We start from the raw sequence: 21833 nt of genomic DNA, 5'->3' as shown, positions 1-21833 counted from the left end.
ACACAATTTCTTATATATTTTAATATATTTTATATCAGGTCATTTGTACATTTATCATGTATCAACATCACAGCGTGGTGACTGAAATTTGTAAAAAAAAAACCCATTAGGACTGTGTTAATACAAACACACCTCTGTTCTGCATTTCTGCACCTATTTACTCTTTATGTAAATGTGAATGTGTTGTTGAAAATAAAACGAGTTCCATCACTGGAAATCGTGGCACCAGTTTGAGCACACCACAACGTTAAAAAAGGTTGTAAAATGAACTTTAACAATCGGTTGTTCTTCAATATCTTGAGTGAATGCCCTTGTTCACAGTTGCACCATAGTTGAACCTTGTTTTAATTATTTTGTGCAGCACAAAACTGTCAATTAAAACTGTTAAATTAAATTCATTCATGCCCACAAATTATGTTTCACCCAAACAAAACCATTCTGTGAAATATTAAATTAAATTGGTCTACTTCCAAACCAAGGCAGCTTCTTCTATGGCTTGTGATCCTGCTTCCACTGATCCAGGATCACATTACATTACATTACATTACATTATTGGCATTTGACAGATACTCTTATCCAGAGCGACATACAGTTGATTAGACTAAACTGGAGACAATCCTCCAATCCTCGCAATGCAGGGTTAAGGGCCCTGCTCAAGGGCCCAACAGCTGTGTGAATTGTATTGTGGCTACACCGGGATTAGAGCCACCGACCTTGCATGTCCCAGTCATTTACCTTAACCACTACAGGCCGCCCCGGATCAGCAAAACCACCCCTAATCCACCACTTAAGTGATGATTCAATTCACCTGTCCCCTTATAAAATGACTCGTCTTATTTGCACTGTATAGAATCCACACTTCAATTCCATTGAACAAGGCTGTGGCTGCATGCTTAACCATTATGAGTTGCACCTGTGAGAAGACTATTAAATATTAATTCCACTCAGAAGATCATTATTCAGCCATACTGAAGCAGGGGCTGAATGATCCATTTATTTTAATCTCCTGTTTTCATCTGGAAGGATTCCTCCAGGCTTGCCATGGCTTGGTCCTGGGTAATGTCTCTCCATTGGGGGGGAATGTCAGCAGGCTCAGCTTCATATTCCTGGGCAAACTGCTTGTTAAACCTGGTGAAGACGTACTTCCAGTAGTCTGAGGCCTGGATGCTGGTGTCAGGCTGGATGCGCCAGTCAGGGTAAATGCTCTGATACTCCTTGTATGGATGGAATTTCCCCTCTGTTTCAGTCGACTTGAATCTTGTCTCACTGGCAACACTGGTGGAGCAGATGTCACACACTAATTTCATGGAATCTTCATTTCTGCATCTCCCGATCCCCTGAGGACGGTGAATGGAGGCAAAGTGCTCTGTGTGGCTCTTGCCACCAGCTTCACAGGGGGCCTTGCAGAAGGGACACTGCCTCCCACAGCCAAAAACCCTGTTAAACAGCTCCTTCTGCGGCTGAAAGGGCAGTGAGGTCAGCCTGGCCCTCACATCCCCACCTTTCTGAAACTCTGCAGTAAAAGTCTGCTCCATTTCATCCAAAAGCTCTTCCAGACTCCAGGAAAAGTCTTCTGGCTTGGCAGTGTTTAAGGCCAGGACTGCTCTGAGGGGGTCTTTGGGGATGACAAGCTCCTTCTGTAGGTAAGTACAGATGTCCTGAATGAACTGCTGAATGTGCTGGGCCTCTTCCCCCTTTTGTACCACTCGTTTACTGGTATTTATCTCTGCATTCTTCATAGCTTCCTTTATTTTTTTAACCTTTGCCTTCAGGTGCCTGATCTCAATGATCCTGAGGCCATCTCCCTCCAAGAATTGCTTAACCATTCGCTGCAATATCCAGTCCTGTACAAAGGTCTCATAATTATTCATGTATCTCACAAAGTCCTTAAAGTTATCATCTGAAAGCAGCTGCTTGAGGATTGAGAACTGGAAGAAGGTTCGAGTGCTGAAGTCAATGGCTTTCTGCCCTGTCAACACTTCATCCACAAGTTCAGGGCCCAGAGACTTGGTGATGTATTCCTTCACTGCAGGAGCAAGACAGTTGGAGGTGAACTCAATAGCTTTCTTCTGACACTGGTCTTTTTTATGGAACATGTCCTTAAAGTCAGTGCAGTACTGTTCCTTGAACTGTTCCAGACAGTGACGTGGGTCATGTGCATGGATAAAATCCAGATGCATTTGTTTAAACTCCCGTACTGCATGTGCACAGATGTGGATCTTCAACTCGGCCTGAAACTCAGCACTTGTTTCCAGATCACTACGCCTATCCAGGTTTTCATCTACCCTGCAAAGCAGCTCTGTTATGTATGTGTTATGGTAATCAGACCTTGTTTTCACTTTCTCATTCACAAACTGCCTGCTGTCCTCGATGATGTAATCAGCCTTGTTTTTTGTCTTTTCCTCCTGCTGATCTTGAATGAATTTGCCCTTAATCTTCTGCCAAATTCCATCGTTACTCTTCACTTTGAATGCCTCTCTTCCACATTCAGACAAGTTCCCCACCTTTGACAGGATTTCATGTACTTTGCTGCCTTTCATTGCTAAGTTACTCTGCAGGTGATGGTAGATGTCTTGCACAATGTCTCGTTCTTCCAGGCCAGAGAACTGCAGTTCTGCCACAGTCTCATTCCACATCTTCTCAAATTCATCATTCAGTTGTTGGTCTGACTGCTTTTCACTTTTCCTGCATTTCTCAATCAAGTCCAGAACCTTCTGCTCCATTGTGGCTGTGTGGTTTGTGTGGATGTCCTCGAACTTGAACATACCCTTTCTAATCTCCACTGCTGCCTCAAGCTTGTTTTTCACAGAGTTCTCTGTCTCTTTCCTGATGGTTTTGGCTGTGCTGATGAAGTCTTCCTTGTACTTCTCTACCAATTGCACATGTCCATCTGGTCTCTTGTAGAATTCAGTGACGTTGTCCAAAATGCGCTGTTCCTCTTCTGCCAGTTTCACAGAGGCCTCACTTTTCAGGTGGATCAGCAAGTTATCAACATTGGAGGATGGCTGAGCCTGTGCTGCTTCTGATCCAAAGTTTGACATCTTTGTCTCAGCGTCCATTAACCAGGAGTACATGTTCTTCCTGAAGTCCCACTCCCAATTGTTGAACTCGGTACAAAGCTGAGCATAAGCTTCAGCCACAAGGCTGTTGCGGAAGCTGAAGATGAAGTTCTCATACTTCACTGCTTTCCATAAGCTCCTGGTCCATTCAAGGAACTCAATGATTGTGTGTGCTGAGCTCTTTCCAGGTGTTTGTTCCATAAACTTCTCAATCACACTCCTCTTGAAACGATTCACACACTCACTGTAGCCAGCATTGACCGATGCCATGGGAGGGTTCCCATGCCAGAGCCCAGGGATGTACCAGGTGTTTCTCTCTGGATTGTACTCCATGACATCAGTAAATGTTTTGTTGGTTCCCTTCTTTTCCATCTTAGCTGCTGCTTGGGTCATCTCATTCAGCTGCTCCAGCAGAAGCTTCCTGTCCCTCATGTTCTTGTCATGAGCAGAGATGTCTGGCACATTCTGGTGCACAAACAGACAACAGGGTTTTCTCCCAACTTCTTTCATACGTAGGAAGGCATGGACCACAATCTGCAGGATGTCCTTCATCTCTGTGCAGTTCTCCATGGCGATGTTGATGACTGTGATGTCACTCAGCCCCACCACCAGAGTGGCCAGTTCATTGTCATGCTCATAACTGTCATCCAACTGGGCCAACTCTGGTGACTTCAGACCTTCAGTGTCAATAACCATGATGTAATCACACCCAAGCTGCCTCTTAAAATCCTCTTTCACTCTGATGAGGAGCATGAAGGCCCCTCTGGTGCACCTGCCACTGCTGACAGCAAACTGGACCCCGAACATGGTGTTCAGGAGGGTGGACTTCCCAGTGCTCTGTACCCCCAGTACAGTGAACACCCAGATCTTGCATTTATCCTGTGTGAGATGATGGAGTTCATTTAGAACCTGTGTAACCCACTGCAGAGGAATGTTGGATGCGTCTCCATCCACCAGCTCCAGAGGAAAGCCTTCCTGCAGGAGCTCAGCACAGAGACGTGGCAGGAGCTGGATCTGAGAGGTGGGGCCTTCAGGGAGTGAGCAGGCCGATTCATACAGCTGACCCATTTCCCTCAGGAAGTGCTCCACCCCCAAGGAGCAGCTGGAGATCTTCTTGTCCAACTCTGCAATGACCTCCTTGTTTTTTGGGGAATTCTGACACTGTTCCTTGTACTTTGCCTGTAGCAGTGGAAGGGTGTGGCGTGAGAGGTTGTCCAGGTTGATCCTCATCCACTTGAGAAAATACTTGCGCTCCTCTGTGGGAGCGGACATCCCGGAGATGAAACGGGACATAGACTGTGAGATGTTGTGAGCCCTCTGCTGTGCTCTGAGCTTCTTACTCTGATCTGAAAGCTCATTCCTGTACATTTCTGGGTTTTTATCCTCAGCTTTTTTCATCCTGCACTCTTCCTTCTCCAGTTTGGCCAGCTGTTTCCATGCAGTCCCTTGCAAGGACAGCTCTTTCTCCTTGAAGCTGGGAATATCAGATATTCCTCCAGTGATTTCATCAGCCTTCTCCTTGCCCCTCTTACAGCAGGTGTAATCTTCATCAACATGGATCCCAAACTCATGGGAGACAGCAGACATCCCTTCAACACTAATTTTGACCGTGTTTCCCTTTAAAATGTCATTGATAGCAGAATGTAGTTTATTGACAAATTCTGCATCATTCATCTGCGGACCCTTTATGATGATGTTATTGGGGCGTAGCTGTAACTCAGAAACACATCTCCTGAAGTCATTCTTATTGAAGGTCTTGCTCTGTGAATTGCTAATCAAGAACCAATGAGCCGGAAGTTGCTGGGTGTCCAGAAATGTGCATTTTGACCCAATGTCATCACAAAACACAAATATAGCAGCAGAGGTTTGGCAGAGGAAAGCATATTGAGTTTCAAAGTCACAAAGGTCCCCACGGAGGTTAGCTACAGCCAGTGGCTCAGAGAAGATGTCAATGTCTCTCTTACCACTGGGCAGATACCAGCTGATTTCCACCAGCCCATTGGATATCCTCCTTGGGGTGTCACCACACTGCATGTTTTTGTGAACAAAGGTGTCGTGGTACTGCTGAGGGTTGCTGAGGACCTGATTCAGAGTGTGAGACTTGGACATGCTGCTGTTTCCCAGCCTCACAAAAGAAACCATGGGGAGGTCAGTGAGAGCAATGCTCTCCTCCACAAACCCTCTTGGGTCCTCCAAAGAGTGTGGCTTGTACTTTTTCACAATATCCCTCATGGCCCACAGCATTAAAGTGCACTGCTGGGTATCACACATAGGAAGCAGCAGAGGCACAGAGAACTGGCACATGGACATTTTCAAAACCATCTCCTGCTGGAGAAAACCATCTGAGCACAGATAAACAGCAGTTATGAGGTCCAGGCAGTTGACTGTGTTTCTGTGGAGTTGTGGATTGTCTAGGGTGTCCAGTAAGATGTCAAGGTTTTGGGGTGCCATGTCCTGTTTAGAGGTGCACCTCACACTCCTAGCAGTCACATTTACCATCATCAGCTTCCTCATGAAACACCATGGCAGAGCTTTCAGAGACTGGATACTTTGATCAGATGACATCTCTCCATCAATCTGCAGCACCTGGCTCAGAGTCAGCTTGTTCTTCAGGTGGTGTTCCAGTCCCAGGTCACTCAGCAGCTCCTCCAGACTGGTTCCTGTCACTGGGAATAAGAGCAGCATTATTACATGAAAATAAGTACAGTTACAAAGATTATATTGAAATAATTTGGTCTAATCTAAGATGACAAGAAAAACTCAATGTAAATGTTTTAAATAAGTCAAAATACATTTTCATCACTTACTTGTGTGTACACATACTGAACTTGTCATTCTGCAGCTGCCATTTGGAAGGACTGCAGTGATGTTGAAAATATATTCCACCCCAGGTCTCAGATCAGAAAGGATAGCTGTGGTGGTGTTGGGGGCATATTTCTGTAATCTGGGCTCTTCTCCCTCACAGCTGTACTTGATGTGGATCTCATAAGAAACTTCCTCCATGCTGACCGGTCGTTCCCAGAACAGGGTCACTGAGCTGCTCTTCACATCAGTGGCTTCCACCCACCCAGGGGCACAGGGCTCTATTGGAGAGAACAGAGACGGAGGTTTCAATCTGAGCCGTCATTTCTCTTAGTCTGCAAACATTCTGGTTAGAGTATTTTGTTGTTTTATACGAATTGTATAATCACAGGAATTGAAACTTACATAAATACACTAAATTCTCCAAGTTCTCAAGTCACCTGTCACCTGTCGGCGGAACCTACGCCACCTGTCTACCTCCGCCCTCTCATCAACAATCCTCTCCTCCCTACCATCCATGGAGTCTTTCTCTCGACTGTCTCCCGACGATGCTGCTACAACTCTCATGTCCTCCCTCTTATCTTCCTTTGACTCTCTGTGTCCCCTCACCACCAAATTAGCTCGGGCCTCCCTCCCAGTCCTTGGCTTTCTGATGCTCTACAAGCTGTCCGAACCGAACTGCGGGCAGCGGAGAGAAAATGGAAAAGGTCCTGTCTCCCCAGTGATACAGCTTCCTTCCATGCCCTCCTTTCATCTTTCCATTTCTCTGTCTCTCAAGCTAAATCTTCCTTCTTTCACTCGAAAATTAACACGGCCGCCTCTAATCCCCGCAAACTGTTTTCAACCTTCTCCTCTCTTCTGGCCCCCCCACCTCCCTCATCACTCACACCTGATGACTTTGTCTCCTTCTTTGAAAAGAAGGTCGATGCCATTCACAATTCCTTCCTCTACAATATACGCCGTATCCGTCATCTCCTAATGGAGAAAAGCCACCCAGCTCCTAGTCCAGGCGCTCGTCATCGCCTGGATTACTGCAACTCCCTCCTAGCCGGTCTCCCAGCTTGTGCCATCAAGCCCCTCCAGCTGGTCCAGAATGCTGCAGCCCGCCTGATCACAAGTCAGCCCAGGTTGGCTCATGTCACCCTGCTCCTCATTGGCCTCCACTGGCTTCCTATTGCCGCACGCATCCGATTCAAGGCCCTAGTGTTGCCATTTCAGGCTGCTAAGGGGACTGCCCCACCTTACATACAATCCTTAATCACTCCCTACTCCCCAGCTAGACCACTCCGGTCTGCCAGCTCTGGTCGCCTTATGGTTCCCTCTCTACGAGCACCTGGCGGTCGAGCTGCACGTTCACGCCGGTTTTCCGTTCTGGTTCCTCAGTGGTGGAATGACTTGCCTACCACTGTCAGGACAGCAGAATCCCTCCCCCGATTTCAAGGCAGACTAAAAACACACCTGAAGTTTTCAAACTGTGCCTTAGTCCTCCCTCCTGATTTCCCCTGCCCCCCTTTCTGATATCCCTATCCCTCTTGTCTAACCCCCCCCAAAAAAAAAGAATTAAAAAAAGAATTGCACTTATGATTACTATATGTTTAGAACAACACTTTGTGTGTATTTTACTATGGATGTGATGCTTTAAATTGTGGAAGAACGTATGCACTTCTAAATCGCTTTGGATTAAAAGCGTCTGCCAAATGACAAAAATGTTTTTAAAAAAATGTAAATGTAAGTCCCTCATGGAATTCAAGGCCTTCCCTATCTATCTCTTTTGATCGTTCTCCCAATGCCAACAATGCTAAATATAGCCTGTAAGTGTGGGTGCCGGTTTGTGTGTGTGCGTTTGTTTTTCTCGTCCTCTCTCCCTCTTTCTCTCTCGGTCTAAAATACAGGCCTGTGGTCATTGACCGACTTTCATCCCAGGCTTGAGGAGATACGGCTCATTTCATCACTAGAGTGTCTGAGAAGACACTTCTTCTTCAATTTCTGATCATTCATGTGGCTGGACAAAAAGATATGCTGATGTTTTGTATTTGGAGAGATTTCTGGACACTTGAGGACATCCGGGTGAAGTTTTGGGAAAACTCATGAATCTGTGATGGAATTTTAATACCTTTATATATCTTTTCCTAATCTTGTACACACATTGAGATCAAGTTTGTACACAAATATAAAGTAGGGTTGGTCCGTGACTTAGAAATTGAGATATTCAGTGCTAAAAAATATATATTTTATGTACACGGTATGTACATGCTCTGACATACATTTGTTCTGTTTATGAATGGTACAAGCCTCTTCTTTAAGTTAAGACTTCAACCATGTGTGTGTAGTAAATAGTTTTTGGGATATTGACACTTTGAAAGGACTAGTACAAAATAGGATGACATTGCCTTCTAGGGGGTCAGAGAGGAAAGGATTAAGGCTTTATTATTATTTTTTTACTCCACAATGCTGAGAACAGGCCATTCAGTTCGCCTAAACCCTAAATAGTATCTAGCACTATATCAAGCCTGGTCTTCAAAGCAAAGCAAAGCAAAACTATTCAAAACTATCTCTCTGCTGCCTTCGACACTGTGGATCACTCCATCCTCCTGTCCGCCCTGTCAGCAACGGGCATCTGTGGCACAGCCCTGGACTGGATTGAGTCCTACCTCTCTGGTCGCTCCTTCCAGGTTGCCTGGGCTGGCTCAACCCAGGTAAGACTGAAATGATATTCATCCCTGCTAATACCTCTCCCCATCTGGATCTCTCCATTTCCCTCGGGGATACCACACTCATGCCATCACCCAGTGCAAGGAACCTCAGAGTGGTGATGGACAGCAGACTGTCCCTCTCCAAGAACATTGTGGCGGTGACCCGGTCATGCAGGTTCTTCCTATACAACATACGGAGAATCCGTCCCTTTCTCACCCCCACTCGACCCAGCTCCTGGTCCAAGCGATGGTTCTGTCCCGCCTGGACTACTGCAACTCCCTCTTGGCTGGCCTCCCAGCGTCCGCCATCAGACCCCTCCAACTTATCCAGAATGCAGCAGCTTGTCTGGTCTTCAACCTTGGCACTATTAGCCCCCAGTAGGGTCTCCCAAATTGGTCCCGGGGGAGGGGCCAGACTAAGTGCGATTCAAAGACTCCATGATACGGCCACACAATGACCCAGTTACCTCGCCCGGAAAAGGGAAACCGGGGCCCCCTTCTGGAGCCAGACCCAGGAGGGGAGCTCGTCGGCAAGCGTCTGGTGGCCGGGCCTTATCTCATGGGGCCCAGCCGGGCACAGCTCGGACTGGTCACGTGGGGTCGCCGCCCTGTGGGCTCACCACCTGCAGGGGTCGGCATCGGAGTCGGGTGCTTTGCCCAACGGGCAGTAGGCAACGGCGGGGATCTGGGCGTGCTGATCCTCAGCGTCGCAGACTGGTTCTGGGGATGTGGAACGTCACCTCTCCAGTGGGGAAGGAACCGGAGCTAGTGCGGGAGGCGGAGCGGTACGAACTAGATATAGTTGGGCTCACCTCCACGCACAGTACTGGTTCTGGAACCAAACTCCTGGAGAGGGGCTGGACTCTGTTCTTTTCTGGAGTTGCTCAAGGTGAGAGGCGCCGGGCGGGAATGAGTTACACCCGGGGAATGAGAGGGTCGCCTCTCTGCGACTACGTGTTGCTGGGGGGAAAGCTCCGACTGTCATTTGTGCTTATGCACCAAACGGCAGTTCAGAGTATCCGGCCTTCTTGGAGTCACTGGGCGGCATCCTGGAAAGGGTGCCACCCGGAGACTCCATAGTTCTGCTGGGCGACTTCAATGCTCACGTGGGCAATGGCGGAGAAACCTGGAGGGAGGTGATTGGGAGGAATGGCCTGCCTGATCTGAACCCGAGCGGTGTCTTGTTATTGGACTTCTGTGCTGGTCATGGATTGTTGATAACAAACACCATGTTCGAGCACAGGGTAGCTCATAAGTGTACTTGGTACCAGAGCACCTTTGGCCAAAGATCGATGATTGACTTTGTGGTCGTATCATCAGACCTGCGGCCATATGTCTTGGACACTCGGGTGAAGAGAGGAGCAGAACTGTCAACTGATCACCACCTGGTGGTGAGTTGGATCAAGTGGCCGGGGAGGCTGCCGGACAGACCCGGTAAACCCAAGCGTGTAGTGAGGGTGAACTGGGAACGTCTGGCGGAGGCCCCTGTTACCGGGTGGCCAGAAGGACTGCGGCTTCGGCAGTCGCTGAAGCAAAAACCCGGGTATGGGAGGAGTTCAGGGAGGCTATGGAGAAGGACTTTTGGTTGGCCTCAAGGAAGTGTTTTCAGCAGGGGAGGAGAACTGCTGACCTGGACTGGGGATATTGTCGGGCGGTGGAAAGAACACGAGGAGCTCCTGAACCTGAACAACACGTCCTCTTTGGAAGAGGCAGAGCCCGAAGACTTGGGGGAATCTGCACCTATATCCCTGGAGGAAGTTGCTGAGGTAGTCAAAAAGCTCCTCAGTGGCAAGTCGCCGGGTGTGGATGAGATTCGCCCTGAGATGCTGAAGGCTCTGGACATTGTTGGGCTGTCTTGGCTGACACGCCTCTTCAGTGTCGCGTGGAGGTCAGGGACAGTACCCGCAGAGTGGCAAGAAGGGAAAGCTTACTCTAGGGTGCTGGAAAGGAGGCTCCGACCGACGGTCGAACCTCAGATTCAGGAGGAGCAATGTGGCTTCCATAATGGTCGTGGAACAGTGGACCAGCTCTTTACCTTGGCGGGGTTGCTGGCGGGGTCATGGGAGTTTGCCCATCCAGTCCACATGTGCTTTGTGGACTTGGAGAAGGCTTTCGACCGTGTCCCCCCGGGGAACCCCGTGGGGTATACTGCGGGAGTATGGGGTACCGGGGCCGTTGTTACGAGCCACCCGGTCCCTGTATATCCAAAGTGAGAGCTGTGTCTCGGCACAAAGTCAAGCACGTTTCCAGTGGGTGTTGGACTCCGCCAAGGTTGTCCCTTGTCACTGGTCCTGTTTGTGATATTCATGGACAGGATCTCAAGGCGCAGCCGAGGTGAGGAGAGTGTCTGGTTTGGTGACCTTTGCGTCTCTGCTTTTTGTGGATGATGTGGTTCTGCTGGCTTCATCGGACCGTGACCTTCAGCACGCACTGGAGCGGTTTGCAGCCGAGTGTGAAGCGGCCGGGATGAGAGTCAGCACCTCCAAGTCCGAGGCCATAGTTCTCTGCCAGAAAATGGTGGATTGCTCCCTCCGGGTTGGGAATGAGTCTTTGCCCCAAGTGAAGGAGTTCAAGTATCTCGGGGTCTTGTTCACCTATGGTCACAAGCTTTGGGTAGTGACCGAAAGAACGAGATTGCATATACAAGCGGCCGAAATGAGCTTCGGACATCCGGAGGGAGCTCAGAGTGGAGCCACTGCTCCTTTGCGTTGAAAGGAGCCAATTGAGGTGGTTTGGGCATCTGATCAGGCCTACTGCCACCGCGACCCGACTCCGGATAAGCGGGTGATGATGGATGGATGGATGGATGGACCTCTTCAAGCAGCACCTCTCCCCATCCCTCCCTACCTCCCTACCTCCCTGTGAACCTTAATTGTTGTCTCTCTGATTTACTTTGTGTATCGGTATTTTTAGTTGGCTAAGTAAGCAGTGTTTGGATAGTTAAGTTTGGTCACTTTTGCTTTGTTGTTTGTTTGTTTGTTTATTTGTTCGTTTAAAAAAAAAAAAAAAAAAAAATTCAAATAGATTCTGGTCCTTATCTTTGTTGTACAGGTAGCAGTTGAAATTGTACTTCCCTCTAGGGTCTTTCAGCGCACTTATCCCTGGTTATGGGTATACACTTTGTTGTACGTCGCTCTGGATAAGAGTGTCTGCCAAATGCCATTAATGTAATGTATTCACCCCTTCTTGTTGCAAATCTGAAGAACACCACAAGGATATGGAGAATCCACTGGACCCATCGGACGATAGCAGATGTCTCCACTGAGGACTCCACTGCCAACTTCCCAGGTACAGAAGGCTCTACACAAAAACATATTACCATTCATAAATAAATGATTTGGTGACAAGTCTCATTGTTTCTATTACTGTGGTGTTACAACTGAGGTCAGCAGACATCACATCTGTGGAGTCCAATGTCACCTTCCCAGCTACAGAAGGAGAAAGCTCTGTGAGAAAATACTCATATTACAATATATAGCAGATATATTGGGAGGGAGCGATTTTTGCGGTGCCATCAATTCTAACTTTCACATCCCGTCACAGCCCCATTCTCCCAAATAGATGCACACTTAGACTGTACCATGAGTGTTACTGCCCATGAATAACTAAACATGAAACAGCCCTAATGGCCCTGAAAATGAATTGTTACGACTGGCTCGTTTTTGTCATGATCAGGAAAATGAGACATGCAACAACAGGCTAACGGGATAACCAATTATTTATTTAAAGTAAGTTATAATGGGGTATGAAAGATCAGTATGATGGCAGCATTGCATGTCAACCAAAACGTCTGTCCTATGACAGATGTGATATTTACTGAAACTGTGACATGCACTAATTTTCTCCAGGGGTCCCTTGTTTTTCTTCAGATTACAGGATCTGTCTACATAAGATAGAAAACACTGGCACTAAATATTTTTATATTCTATATACCACTTGCATGGTGGTAGCATTAAGCATGACAGTAATTTCATAATCAAGGCAGTTAGAGTTATTGTAAGGATTTCCGCAGTAGCTACGCCTCATCATAAAGGGGCCATCTACATTTTTGTGTTTTTTTTCCTTTTCTTTTGACTCCGGTTGACAACAATACATGCATTACGATGACATCACTTGAATAGCAGGGCGCCATACTGCATGGACTTACCCTTCATGAACACAAAACCGCCCAACACTATGTGGAGTAGAGTTAGAAACATTTTAATGTTTTTTTTTCGAAAATCACAACGTGTAATTTATCGTTGTCATAACAAATCCGATGGTGACAACAGTAGGCTGTTGCGTTTGTATAGAATCCCAGTGATGAGAGAAAATGAGGGAGAGGATATGAGGAGTCAAGCCAGGAGGAATTTATGGCTAGCCAGAGTAAACCGTTAATTTAGTGTGTTCTGATCACTTCATTCAAGGTAGAATCTTGCCAGATCAAATTGATTAATGCCAGTGTTGACAACTAACAACTAACGCTAGCAAAGCAGGGTAACTTGGGTTGCCACATTTGATTTGTGAAAAAACTGGGACATTTGACATGCCATTATGTATTCAGAAACGTGCTCTCTTTTTGCCCAGTCGAGTTGTATATAGTTTTTTTTTGTTTGTTTGTTTGTGTTTGTTTTTGCTGCTGGTTGCTTGTTTGTTTTTGTGGAAGAATTGGGTTTTATTTGGAACCCTGACATTTAGAAGTACCAATAATTTGTCTGGGGCAGTCGCTCAAAAAAGAGAACAATCCCGGGAAAACCAGAATGTGTGGCAACCCTAACGGTAACATAAGCCGGCAGACGCTTTTATCCAGAGCAACATACAGTTGACTAGACTAAGCAGGAGACAATCTTCCCCTGGAGCAATGCAGGATTAAGGGCCTTGCTCAAGGATCCAACGGCTGTGTGGATCTTATTGTGGCTACACCGGGATCAGAACCACCGACCTTGCGTGTCCCAGTCATTTACCTTCACCACTACGCTACAGATGTAACGTTAGCGTTCGCTAATTTACGTTAACATAACCTTATCTGAAATGAGCACACTGGCCACGGATCTAGTAATCTTTTATAGTTTTTCATTAGGCTAAACGGCTCTGTGGCTTAAATAAATGTGTTGTATTGCTACATTTAGGTTATCTTCCCTTTATTTTCCGGCAAACCGGAGTGGCAATTGTCAAGTTTGGAATGTCGAATGGACCTAATCCATTGATATTTTTACATATCGTGTGATTTATCTATCCATCCATTATTTTAACCCACTTATCTGCTGGACTGGCAACAAATATCTGCTGTTTTGTCACCAGCAGTAGTACCAGGACGATGTGAATGTGACAAGAATATCGCTATTCAAAGAGGTTACGTGTTGTTTTTACTGTGTAATAAAATACAACTGTTACTTGTTATTTATATATTCTATATTTGCCATTTTAACTATTGGACGAGAACCAATATAACCAAATTATGCCTGGTACCATGCTGATATTTTTTGTACCTTATAAAACAACTGTATGTCCTACTGACATGGCTCTATGATATTGTTACTCCATACAACATATTATTGTAAGGTAAGATGATATACCTGATTTTGTCCTTGGTTTTGGAAATATACTCAAGTGAACATCTTTTTAGTAAGCTTATTTTCCCCCAAATAATACACTCTTTCTACTCATCAATATCATCTATCATGGCATGGCTCAGGCAGTAAGAGCAGTCGTCTGGCAGTCGGAGGGTTGCCGGTCCGTTCCCCTGCCCGGGCTGTGTCGAAGTGTCCCTGAGCAAGACACCTAACCCCTAAATGCTCCTGACGAGCTGGTCAGTGCCTTGCATGGCAGCCAATCACCGTTGGTGTGTGAGTGTGTGTATGAATGGGTGAATGAGAAGCGTCAATTGTACAGCGCTTTGGATAAAGGCGCTATATAAATGCCAGCCTTTTACCATTTATATATAAACCGAAGCCTGGCATTTCCTGATAGGACAACTGGGGCTGCATGAGGTTATCATTACACATCTGTTTAATCTGAAAAAAACAATGATAATGAAAAAAACATGAAAATCACCTCAGGATTCAAGGTTTATTTTAAGTAGGTTCACTTTTTGATCAGTGTTGATACAGTATACAGTCAGTTTGTGTGTTATTAGTAAGCTAAATATCTAGTTTTCTTGATAGTTGGCTAGGCTACCTGTACCTAGGCTTCTGTAAACCACAGAACTGTATACATTTCTGTCATGCAAACACCTCACTTCCTGGAGTTGTTTCCTTTTCTGTTTCAGTGCATGTTTTAGATTGCCCCAGACAGTGCGTTTTTTTAGACACTAGCACTAACTAGCTAGCTGTTAGGCTACTTTAGTTCTCACTGGTTTTGCTGGATTCCCTCCAATAGCTAATTGCCCAATTCTTTTTCCGCAGATACGCATATTCTCATATTTTTTAATGACCTCCTGCATTGTCTTCATGGCTATATTTCTAGCGTTAATCTAATCTGTTATTTCCTCCCACATCTTCTGATTTTGGTCGCTGTCAGTCGGATTGAGTTCGCTTTTTTAAATGGTTTTTATTTTAACGTATTCCTCCAACAGTATACACTTCCCCTCATCCGTCCAATTTGGTTTCCTTTTTTGGTTTCCGTATTTAAATATAGCGAGGTTACCGTAGGTTACTGGTTAAAACCTTATTTTATTGTATAGCCTACAGTGAATGATCGTAACCGACGAGATAACGCATCCATGGTTACGGTCAAAATTTGCAACAGTCAAACGTCAACCATTGCAGTAAGGAACTGAACTGTTTCCCTTACCGAAGAAAAACGTCTTAAGGGTTTATATGCCCGCTTCTCATTGGCCTCCACTGGCTTCCTATTGCCACACGCATCCGTTTCAAGGCCCTAGTGTTGGCATTTCAGGCTGCTAAGGGGACTGCCCCACCTTACATACAATCCTTGATCACTCCCTACTCCCCAGCTAGACCACTCCGGTCTGCCAGCTCTGGTCACCTTATGGTTCCCTCTCTACGTGAACCTGGCGGTCGAGCTGCACGTTCATGCCTGTTTTCCGTTCTGGTTCCTCAGTGGTGGAATGACTTGCCTACCACTGTCAGAACAGCAGAATCCCTCCCCCTATTTCGTCGCCGACTCAAAACCCACCTTTTCAAACTCTACCTTAGTCCTCCCTCCTGATTTCCCCTGCCCCTCCTTTCTGATATCCCTATCCTTGTCTAACCCCCCCCACTTAGGCACTTACGATGACAACTATGTTTAGAACAGCATTTCATGTGTATTTTGCTAGTTCTGGATGTGATGCTTTGACTTATGGTAGAACCTATGCACTTGTAAGTCGCTTTGGATTAAAAGCGTCTGCCAAATGACTAAAATGTAAATGTAATACAACACCCTCAGGTAATTCCCTTAGCTAAGGGGAAATCAGCCCTTAAGTGTCAGAGTTAAGGGAAGCACTTAAGGTGTTTTATGCAACCGGGCACAGGACCTCCACGGTAGTCTTCTCCGCAATTCTACCTGTACCACGTGCAAGCAGAGGGAAGCAGCACTTTATCTGGAGGTTTAGGTGGTTCCAAAATTTTTGTAGGAGAGAGGGGTACAGGTTTATGGGGCATTGGGACTCCTTTTAGGACAGGGGTGAGCAGTACAAGCTTGACGGGTTGCACCTGAATAGGAGAGGAACCTTTGCACTGGGTCAGCGTATGCTTAGGATAGCACAGGATTATTTAAACTAGGGACTTGTGGGGCAGGGAGGTACAGACTGCCCAGACGGAAATGGCAATGGCTACATGTAATGGTGAGAGCAATAACAAAATCTTTTCAGGGCAAAAATCAAGTAATGGTGGCTTGGGACAGGGAGTGAGGGAACAGGAAAGGATGTGTAGAAGCCACAAACTGAAATGTCTATGTTTAAATGCGAGAAGCATAACAAATATGTTTTTGGAACTTGTGGCAGTTATTAGTGGGGGCTATGACATTGTAGGGATTACAGAGACATGGCTTGGGGATGAAGATGTGGATGAATATAATATAGAGGGGTATAAACTGATTATTTAGATCTGGTAATTTGTTATGATTCAGACATAATTTGCAGGATAGAGGTAAGGGAACCATTCCACAATAAGTTTTGATGTATTTTGGCAAATTAAGAGGGGTTCCTCTAAGTCCAGGATTTTTAAAATTGGATTTTCCCCGCCAATTACCGTTCATGGGCAAGGTACTTGAAAATGTAGTTTTTAATAAACTACATTACCATCTTTTGGGGGATGAGCTGAGCACACGTATTAACTTTTGCTCCCAACACACTTGGCAAACTAATATAATTTGTGTAAATGTAAATTTCGATAAAATCGGTTAGAAAGTGGTTATAAGGTGCCTTGAATACTTTTGAGACCAGAAAATGTCAGACAAAAATCAAACTGGTGGACGTGCGAAGAAGAAAGAAAATCAAACTTCCTCGGCTAACTCGGATTTAGCTACTGACAAGCTAGCTGAGAAGCACACCGGAGCCGAGGGAGCCGCAAAAATCATGGAAGCTATCAACGGCATGCGGGAGGATTTAAACCAGAAAATTACGGGGGTGTTAACTGCTATCCAAGACGTTAAGAAAGATATTAACGACTTCTCGGGCAGACTATCAGGAGCCAAGCAAGGCTTTAGTGATGCAGAAGACAGTGTTAACACCCTAAAAACCTTAACAGCCTCTCTCAAGACGCAAGTGGAGCCACTAACCTTGAAATTAGAGGATCAAGAGAACCGGAGTCGTTGCAATAATCTACGACTTGTTAACATCCCGGAGGGTCCTGAAGGACGTGACGCTGTGGCATTCCTGGAGAAGTGGCTCCCAGAGGCATTGGGCCCTGACAACTTTCCCAAGCCGATCATTGTTGAGAGGGCACACCGCTTGCAGGGCCGAGTGAACAGCAACTTTCCCCGAGTTCTCATTGCACGATTCCTGAACTCAAGCGACAAGGACAGGGTGACTAGAGCAGCTAGAGCTAAAGAGAAGGTGTTGTTTGATTAACAAGAGGTGAAGTTCTTGCCAAAGACATTGCCAAAGAGACACACCTAAAGAGGAAGCGCTACGACGGGGTGAAGCAGCAGCTACAGGCCCTGAACATTCAATATGGGTCAATTCATCCAGCCAAGCTCAGGGTGACGCGTGATGGTCGCTCCCAGACCTTTGACTGCCCAGACGATGTCGTAGCCTACATCCCTACCATCCAGGGCGGGGGAAACTAGCCTGGCACTGTAACCTACCAAGTGGCGAGGACTGAACTATTTCAGATAGTTTTTTCGGCACCCTTCCTTTTCGCATCCTGGTCATAACAAGGTAACGTCAAACTGTTTGAGCGGTCATAAAGCCAAAAATTATAGGCTATAGTAGGCTATAGTATCAAAAACCTTGTCGGTTATCAGGTAGGAATGTAATTGGGACATCAGAGGAAGGGTAGCCTAGTCTACTGAATATTTAGTTTCATGTTTTATTAGAGGCGGCACGGACGGTGCAGTGGGTAGCACTGCCACCTCACAGCAAGGAGGTCCTGGGTTTGAATCCCCATCGGCCGGGGCCTCGCTGTGTGGAGTTTGCATGTTCTCCCCGTGTTTGCGTGGGTTTCCTCCCACAGTCCAAAGACATGCAGGTTAGGCTGACTGGGGAGTCTAAATTGCCCGTAGGTATGAGTGTGTGAGTGAATGGTGTGTGTGCCCTGTGATGGACTGGCGACCTGTCCAGGGTGTATTCCTGCCTTTCGCCCAATGTATGCTGGGATAGGCTCCAGCCCCCCTGCGACCCTGTTCAGGATAAGCGGGTTAGGATATAATGTATGTATGTATGTATGTTTTATTAGCCGATGTGTGTGGGAGCACGTATAAGTGAATAATATGTGTGTGAGCGCACTGCTCCTCGTATTAGTAGGATCAGTGTTGTGCTATGTTGCATCTTTAGATATGGGGGGGTGGGGGGAGCGTTGTTGCATTCCGAGAGACAACGTGGGGTATTTTTGGGGTAGGGAGGGACCGCTGTCAAGTTCGGAGAGGCAGCGGGAGGTTATCTCATCGTATTTTGGAGTTCAGCTTCTTTTTTTTAGACCAATATATCCTGTTTGTACCTGTGCATTTATTCCGTATGGTTACATGTTCTACTGTCATCACACAGAGGTCAAATGGAGTGATACAATGCATATAATAGAAATGACTGATGAATGTTGATTCAAATTTGAATATAACATCATGGAATGTTAGAGGTCTGGGGAAATTGGCTAAAATTAAGCAGGTCATGACAAGGATAAAACATCTAAAGTCTACAGTAGTATTTTTACAAGAAAGCCACCTGTTATCGGAAGATATTATAAAGATCCGCAGACGATGGCCAGGCCAAGTTTTCTCAGCTTCATTCTCTTCTCATGCCAGGGGAGTCATAACTTTGATTCACAAATCTATTCCCTTTCAACTTTCTAAAGTAATATCTGACTCTGCAGGTAGATACTTGATCGTACAAGGTTCACTGTTAAATTTAAGTATTTCAATGGTAAACCTGTATGGACCCAATAATGATTCTCCTGCGTTTTTTGAAAACCTTTTTTTAATACCGGCCTAATTACCTGGAAAACGTATTATTGCTGGTGATCTTAATTGTACAGTTTCCCCTCATCTCGACCGTTCGACTGGTGTTGACACACACACACAGTAGGAAGAAGTTACATTGTCTAAAAAAAGAACTGAATCGATGTGACCCCTGGCGAAGGTTGCATCCCACTGACAGAGTGTACTCATGTTGCTCATAAATAAAGATGAGACCTCTGCTACTATAGGATGGGAGACATTTAAAGCTTATATCCGGGGACAAATAATTAGCTATACAAGCTCGAAAACTAATAAGAATAACTTAGAAATGGAGGAATTGGATGAAAAAATCCAAGAATTAGAGAGGGAGGTACACGCAGATCAATCAAGGGCTCTCACTCAAGAGCTACTGACCCTTAGAGAAAAATATAATGTTCTATCTGCCACTAAAGCAGAAAATAGTTGAATAAGGTTGAAACAATCATTTTATGATCAAGGGGAAAAGTCAGGAAAATTGCTGGCCTGGCAGATAAAGAAATTATTAACATTATCACTCAGGGCTGGTCAGCTTGCTGGCTTCCTCTGGTATTGTGGAATATGTGGCTGTAAAGTAATTTAACCCAGGACCTTGCACCATTAACCCCCACTATCTCCGCACCCATACGGGCAGGAACCCTGATGGACTTCCAATTGACATTTATAAATTCTTTAAAGATAAATTAGTCACTCCCTTAATCAATATGTACCATGAATCTTTTCAGAATGGCTGTTTACCCCCCTCTCTGAGAAGTGCACTGTAAGCCAGTCATAAGTAACATTTGGTCTCATGCGCTGGTCAGCTTGCTGACTTCCCCCTCCCGGAGCATGCATTGTTAGCCCCCACCTTTTGGCACACATGCCTGTGGGGGAGAGCTAGAGAAGGATTCCTGGAGCCCCCCTTTTTTACATTACATTACATTATTGGCATTTGGCAGACGCTCTTATCCAGAGCGACGTACAGTTGATTAGACTAAGCAGGAGACAATCCTCCCCTGGAGTAATGCAGGGTTAAGGGTCTTGCTCAGGGGCCCAACGGCTGTGCGGATCTTATTATGGCTACACCGGGATTAGAACGACCGACCTTGGTGTCCCAGTCATTTACCTTAACCACTACGCTACAGGCCGCCCTTTTCTCACATTCCTTACAGGTTAGAGCACAGGAATACTGGAGATGGAATAAAGATGTTTCATGATAATCCCAGGTCAGAATATAGTAATGTTTGGTGTTATTCTGATTGGTTCATTGTGACTGGTGTAATGGTCTAGTTTTTGTAACAGTATACCTTTGATATCATAGCCATTCAGGAGCCGAGGGGAAACTGGGCAAAAGCTGTCTCTGTAGAAGCCATGTGTTTTAGCCCCCTGACCACTGCCTGGTGGGGCTGGCTGTAAATTACAGATGGGTGACTCACTTTTAGGGTCAAGAGCTAAGGCCTAGATTTCGGAGATAAGGAGAAGAAACCAAGCAATCTGGGGTTTATCCAAAAGGTATATTACCATGAGAGGCACAAATACATATTTACAGCATAATGCAGTTATGAAAACTCCCAACTACAGCATTCATAGATATGATGGGGCAGCCTGTAGCGTAGTGGTTAAGGTCAGGAAGGGCTGCCATTTGTGAGGGGCCTGAGAGCAATGTTGTTTAGACTACCTTTTGGGGGAGTTTCGGGAAAGATATATGAGGGGTCCAAGGGCAGTTGGGTCATGGGAAAAGAATCCTCCGGGACATTGGTGACTTTCCTGTGACCCCATACCTGGTCACTTCCAAGAGGGAAGACTCCGGACAATGCCACAGTGCCCTCATTTGGGCACTGCTGTCATTACACCAGTGACTGTTCTCCTAGATTAAATATTCAAAACTGCTATTAAGATAGTAAATGGACCCGGCAAAACCTTGAAAACATTGCCCATGTGATCCTTGTATTATTGCATTAAGTCTTATGTAATGGTAACAGGAATTGCATGTAAAATGGATAATCAGGAGGGAAGTTTCATGATAACTGCAACATAATAAAACATAAGGGTAATCTGTTTGGTATGGATGTGATCTGGTAAAATCAAGGAATCGGATGAGATACATTTCATACCAAATGGAGCTTAATAAACCAGTAACTCAAGGGAAAACCTACACGTCCTCTGTTGGTAATCATCTAATTTTCCCTACTTAACAACCCCCAAGGGTGGGGGTCTAAATTCCAGATTTGAACACCCCTCCAGGTTGATTTATGGCACTGCCGCCTGGTTCCAAACGTATGATTTGGCATAAAAGCAAGGGAGACAGACCAATCTGGGAAGATCGTATTCGACTTCCCACACAGCATATTGTACGTATATGTAAGTATCTGGAAGATCGTATTCGACTTCTCACACAACATGTCCTGGGTATGTATGTATGTTTGTATGTGTAGCAACGGAAGATCGTAATCGGCTTCCCATAGACAGCATATTCTATACTCTTTGTTTGTGTGTAGCCAACGCAGGCTAGGTATGATTAAACGTAATTGTGCTCTGTTCTTGGACGGAGGATAATAATTAACCCTACTAATGTTCTCCCAGCAACGCCAGAAGGACAAGCACCCAAAACCCCCTTCGGCCCCCGCTAAATTCCGTCATTGGGTTAGCGTGGGGTTTTACAGCACTAATTCCGTTAATTTTAAAACCAGACAAACCCCCGACAAAATGTGGATCATTTAGACCAGAGGTG

At 45.7% G+C, this 21833-nt stretch overlaps 2 protein-coding genes across 2 annotated transcripts in view; both read right to left on the bottom strand.

Moving 5' to 3' along the window:
• Positions 1-21833, bottom strand: part of LOC133135054 (up-regulator of cell proliferation-like) — a 135253-nt gene that overhangs the window by 40657 nt on the left and 72763 nt on the right. The window lies entirely within an intron of this gene.
• Positions 999-6380, bottom strand: LOC133135056 (interferon-induced very large GTPase 1-like). Its single transcript, XM_061251810.1, has 4 exons — positions 6302-6380; positions 6069-6142; positions 5867-5957; positions 999-5719 (listed from the first exon to the last, which is right to left on the bottom strand). The coding sequence occupies exons 1-4, from the start codon at positions 6378-6380 to the stop codon at positions 999-1001; spliced, it is 4965 nt and encodes a 1654-aa protein (XP_061107794.1).

This window comes from Conger conger, chromosome 8 (assembly GCF_963514075.1).
Source record: "Conger conger chromosome 8, fConCon1.1, whole genome shotgun sequence".
NCBI lineage: Eukaryota > Metazoa > Chordata > Actinopteri > Anguilliformes > Congridae > Conger > Conger conger.
This window is presented reverse-complemented; position numbering and strand designations above follow the sequence as displayed.

Coding starts and splice junctions, on each gene's coding strand:
- LOC133135056 (XM_061251810.1), bottom strand. CDS start 6,380: ATGGATGGTAGGGAGGAGAGGATTGTTGATGAGAGGGCGGAGGTAGAC. Junction 5,958..6,068: donor CCCTGTTCTGGGAACGACCG/GTCAGCATGGAG, acceptor ATCCTTTCTGAT/CTGAGACCTGGGGTGGAATA. Junction 5,720..5,866: donor TTCAGTATGTGTACACACAA/GTAAGTGATGAA, acceptor TCCCAGTGACAG/GAACCAGTCTGGAGGAGCTG.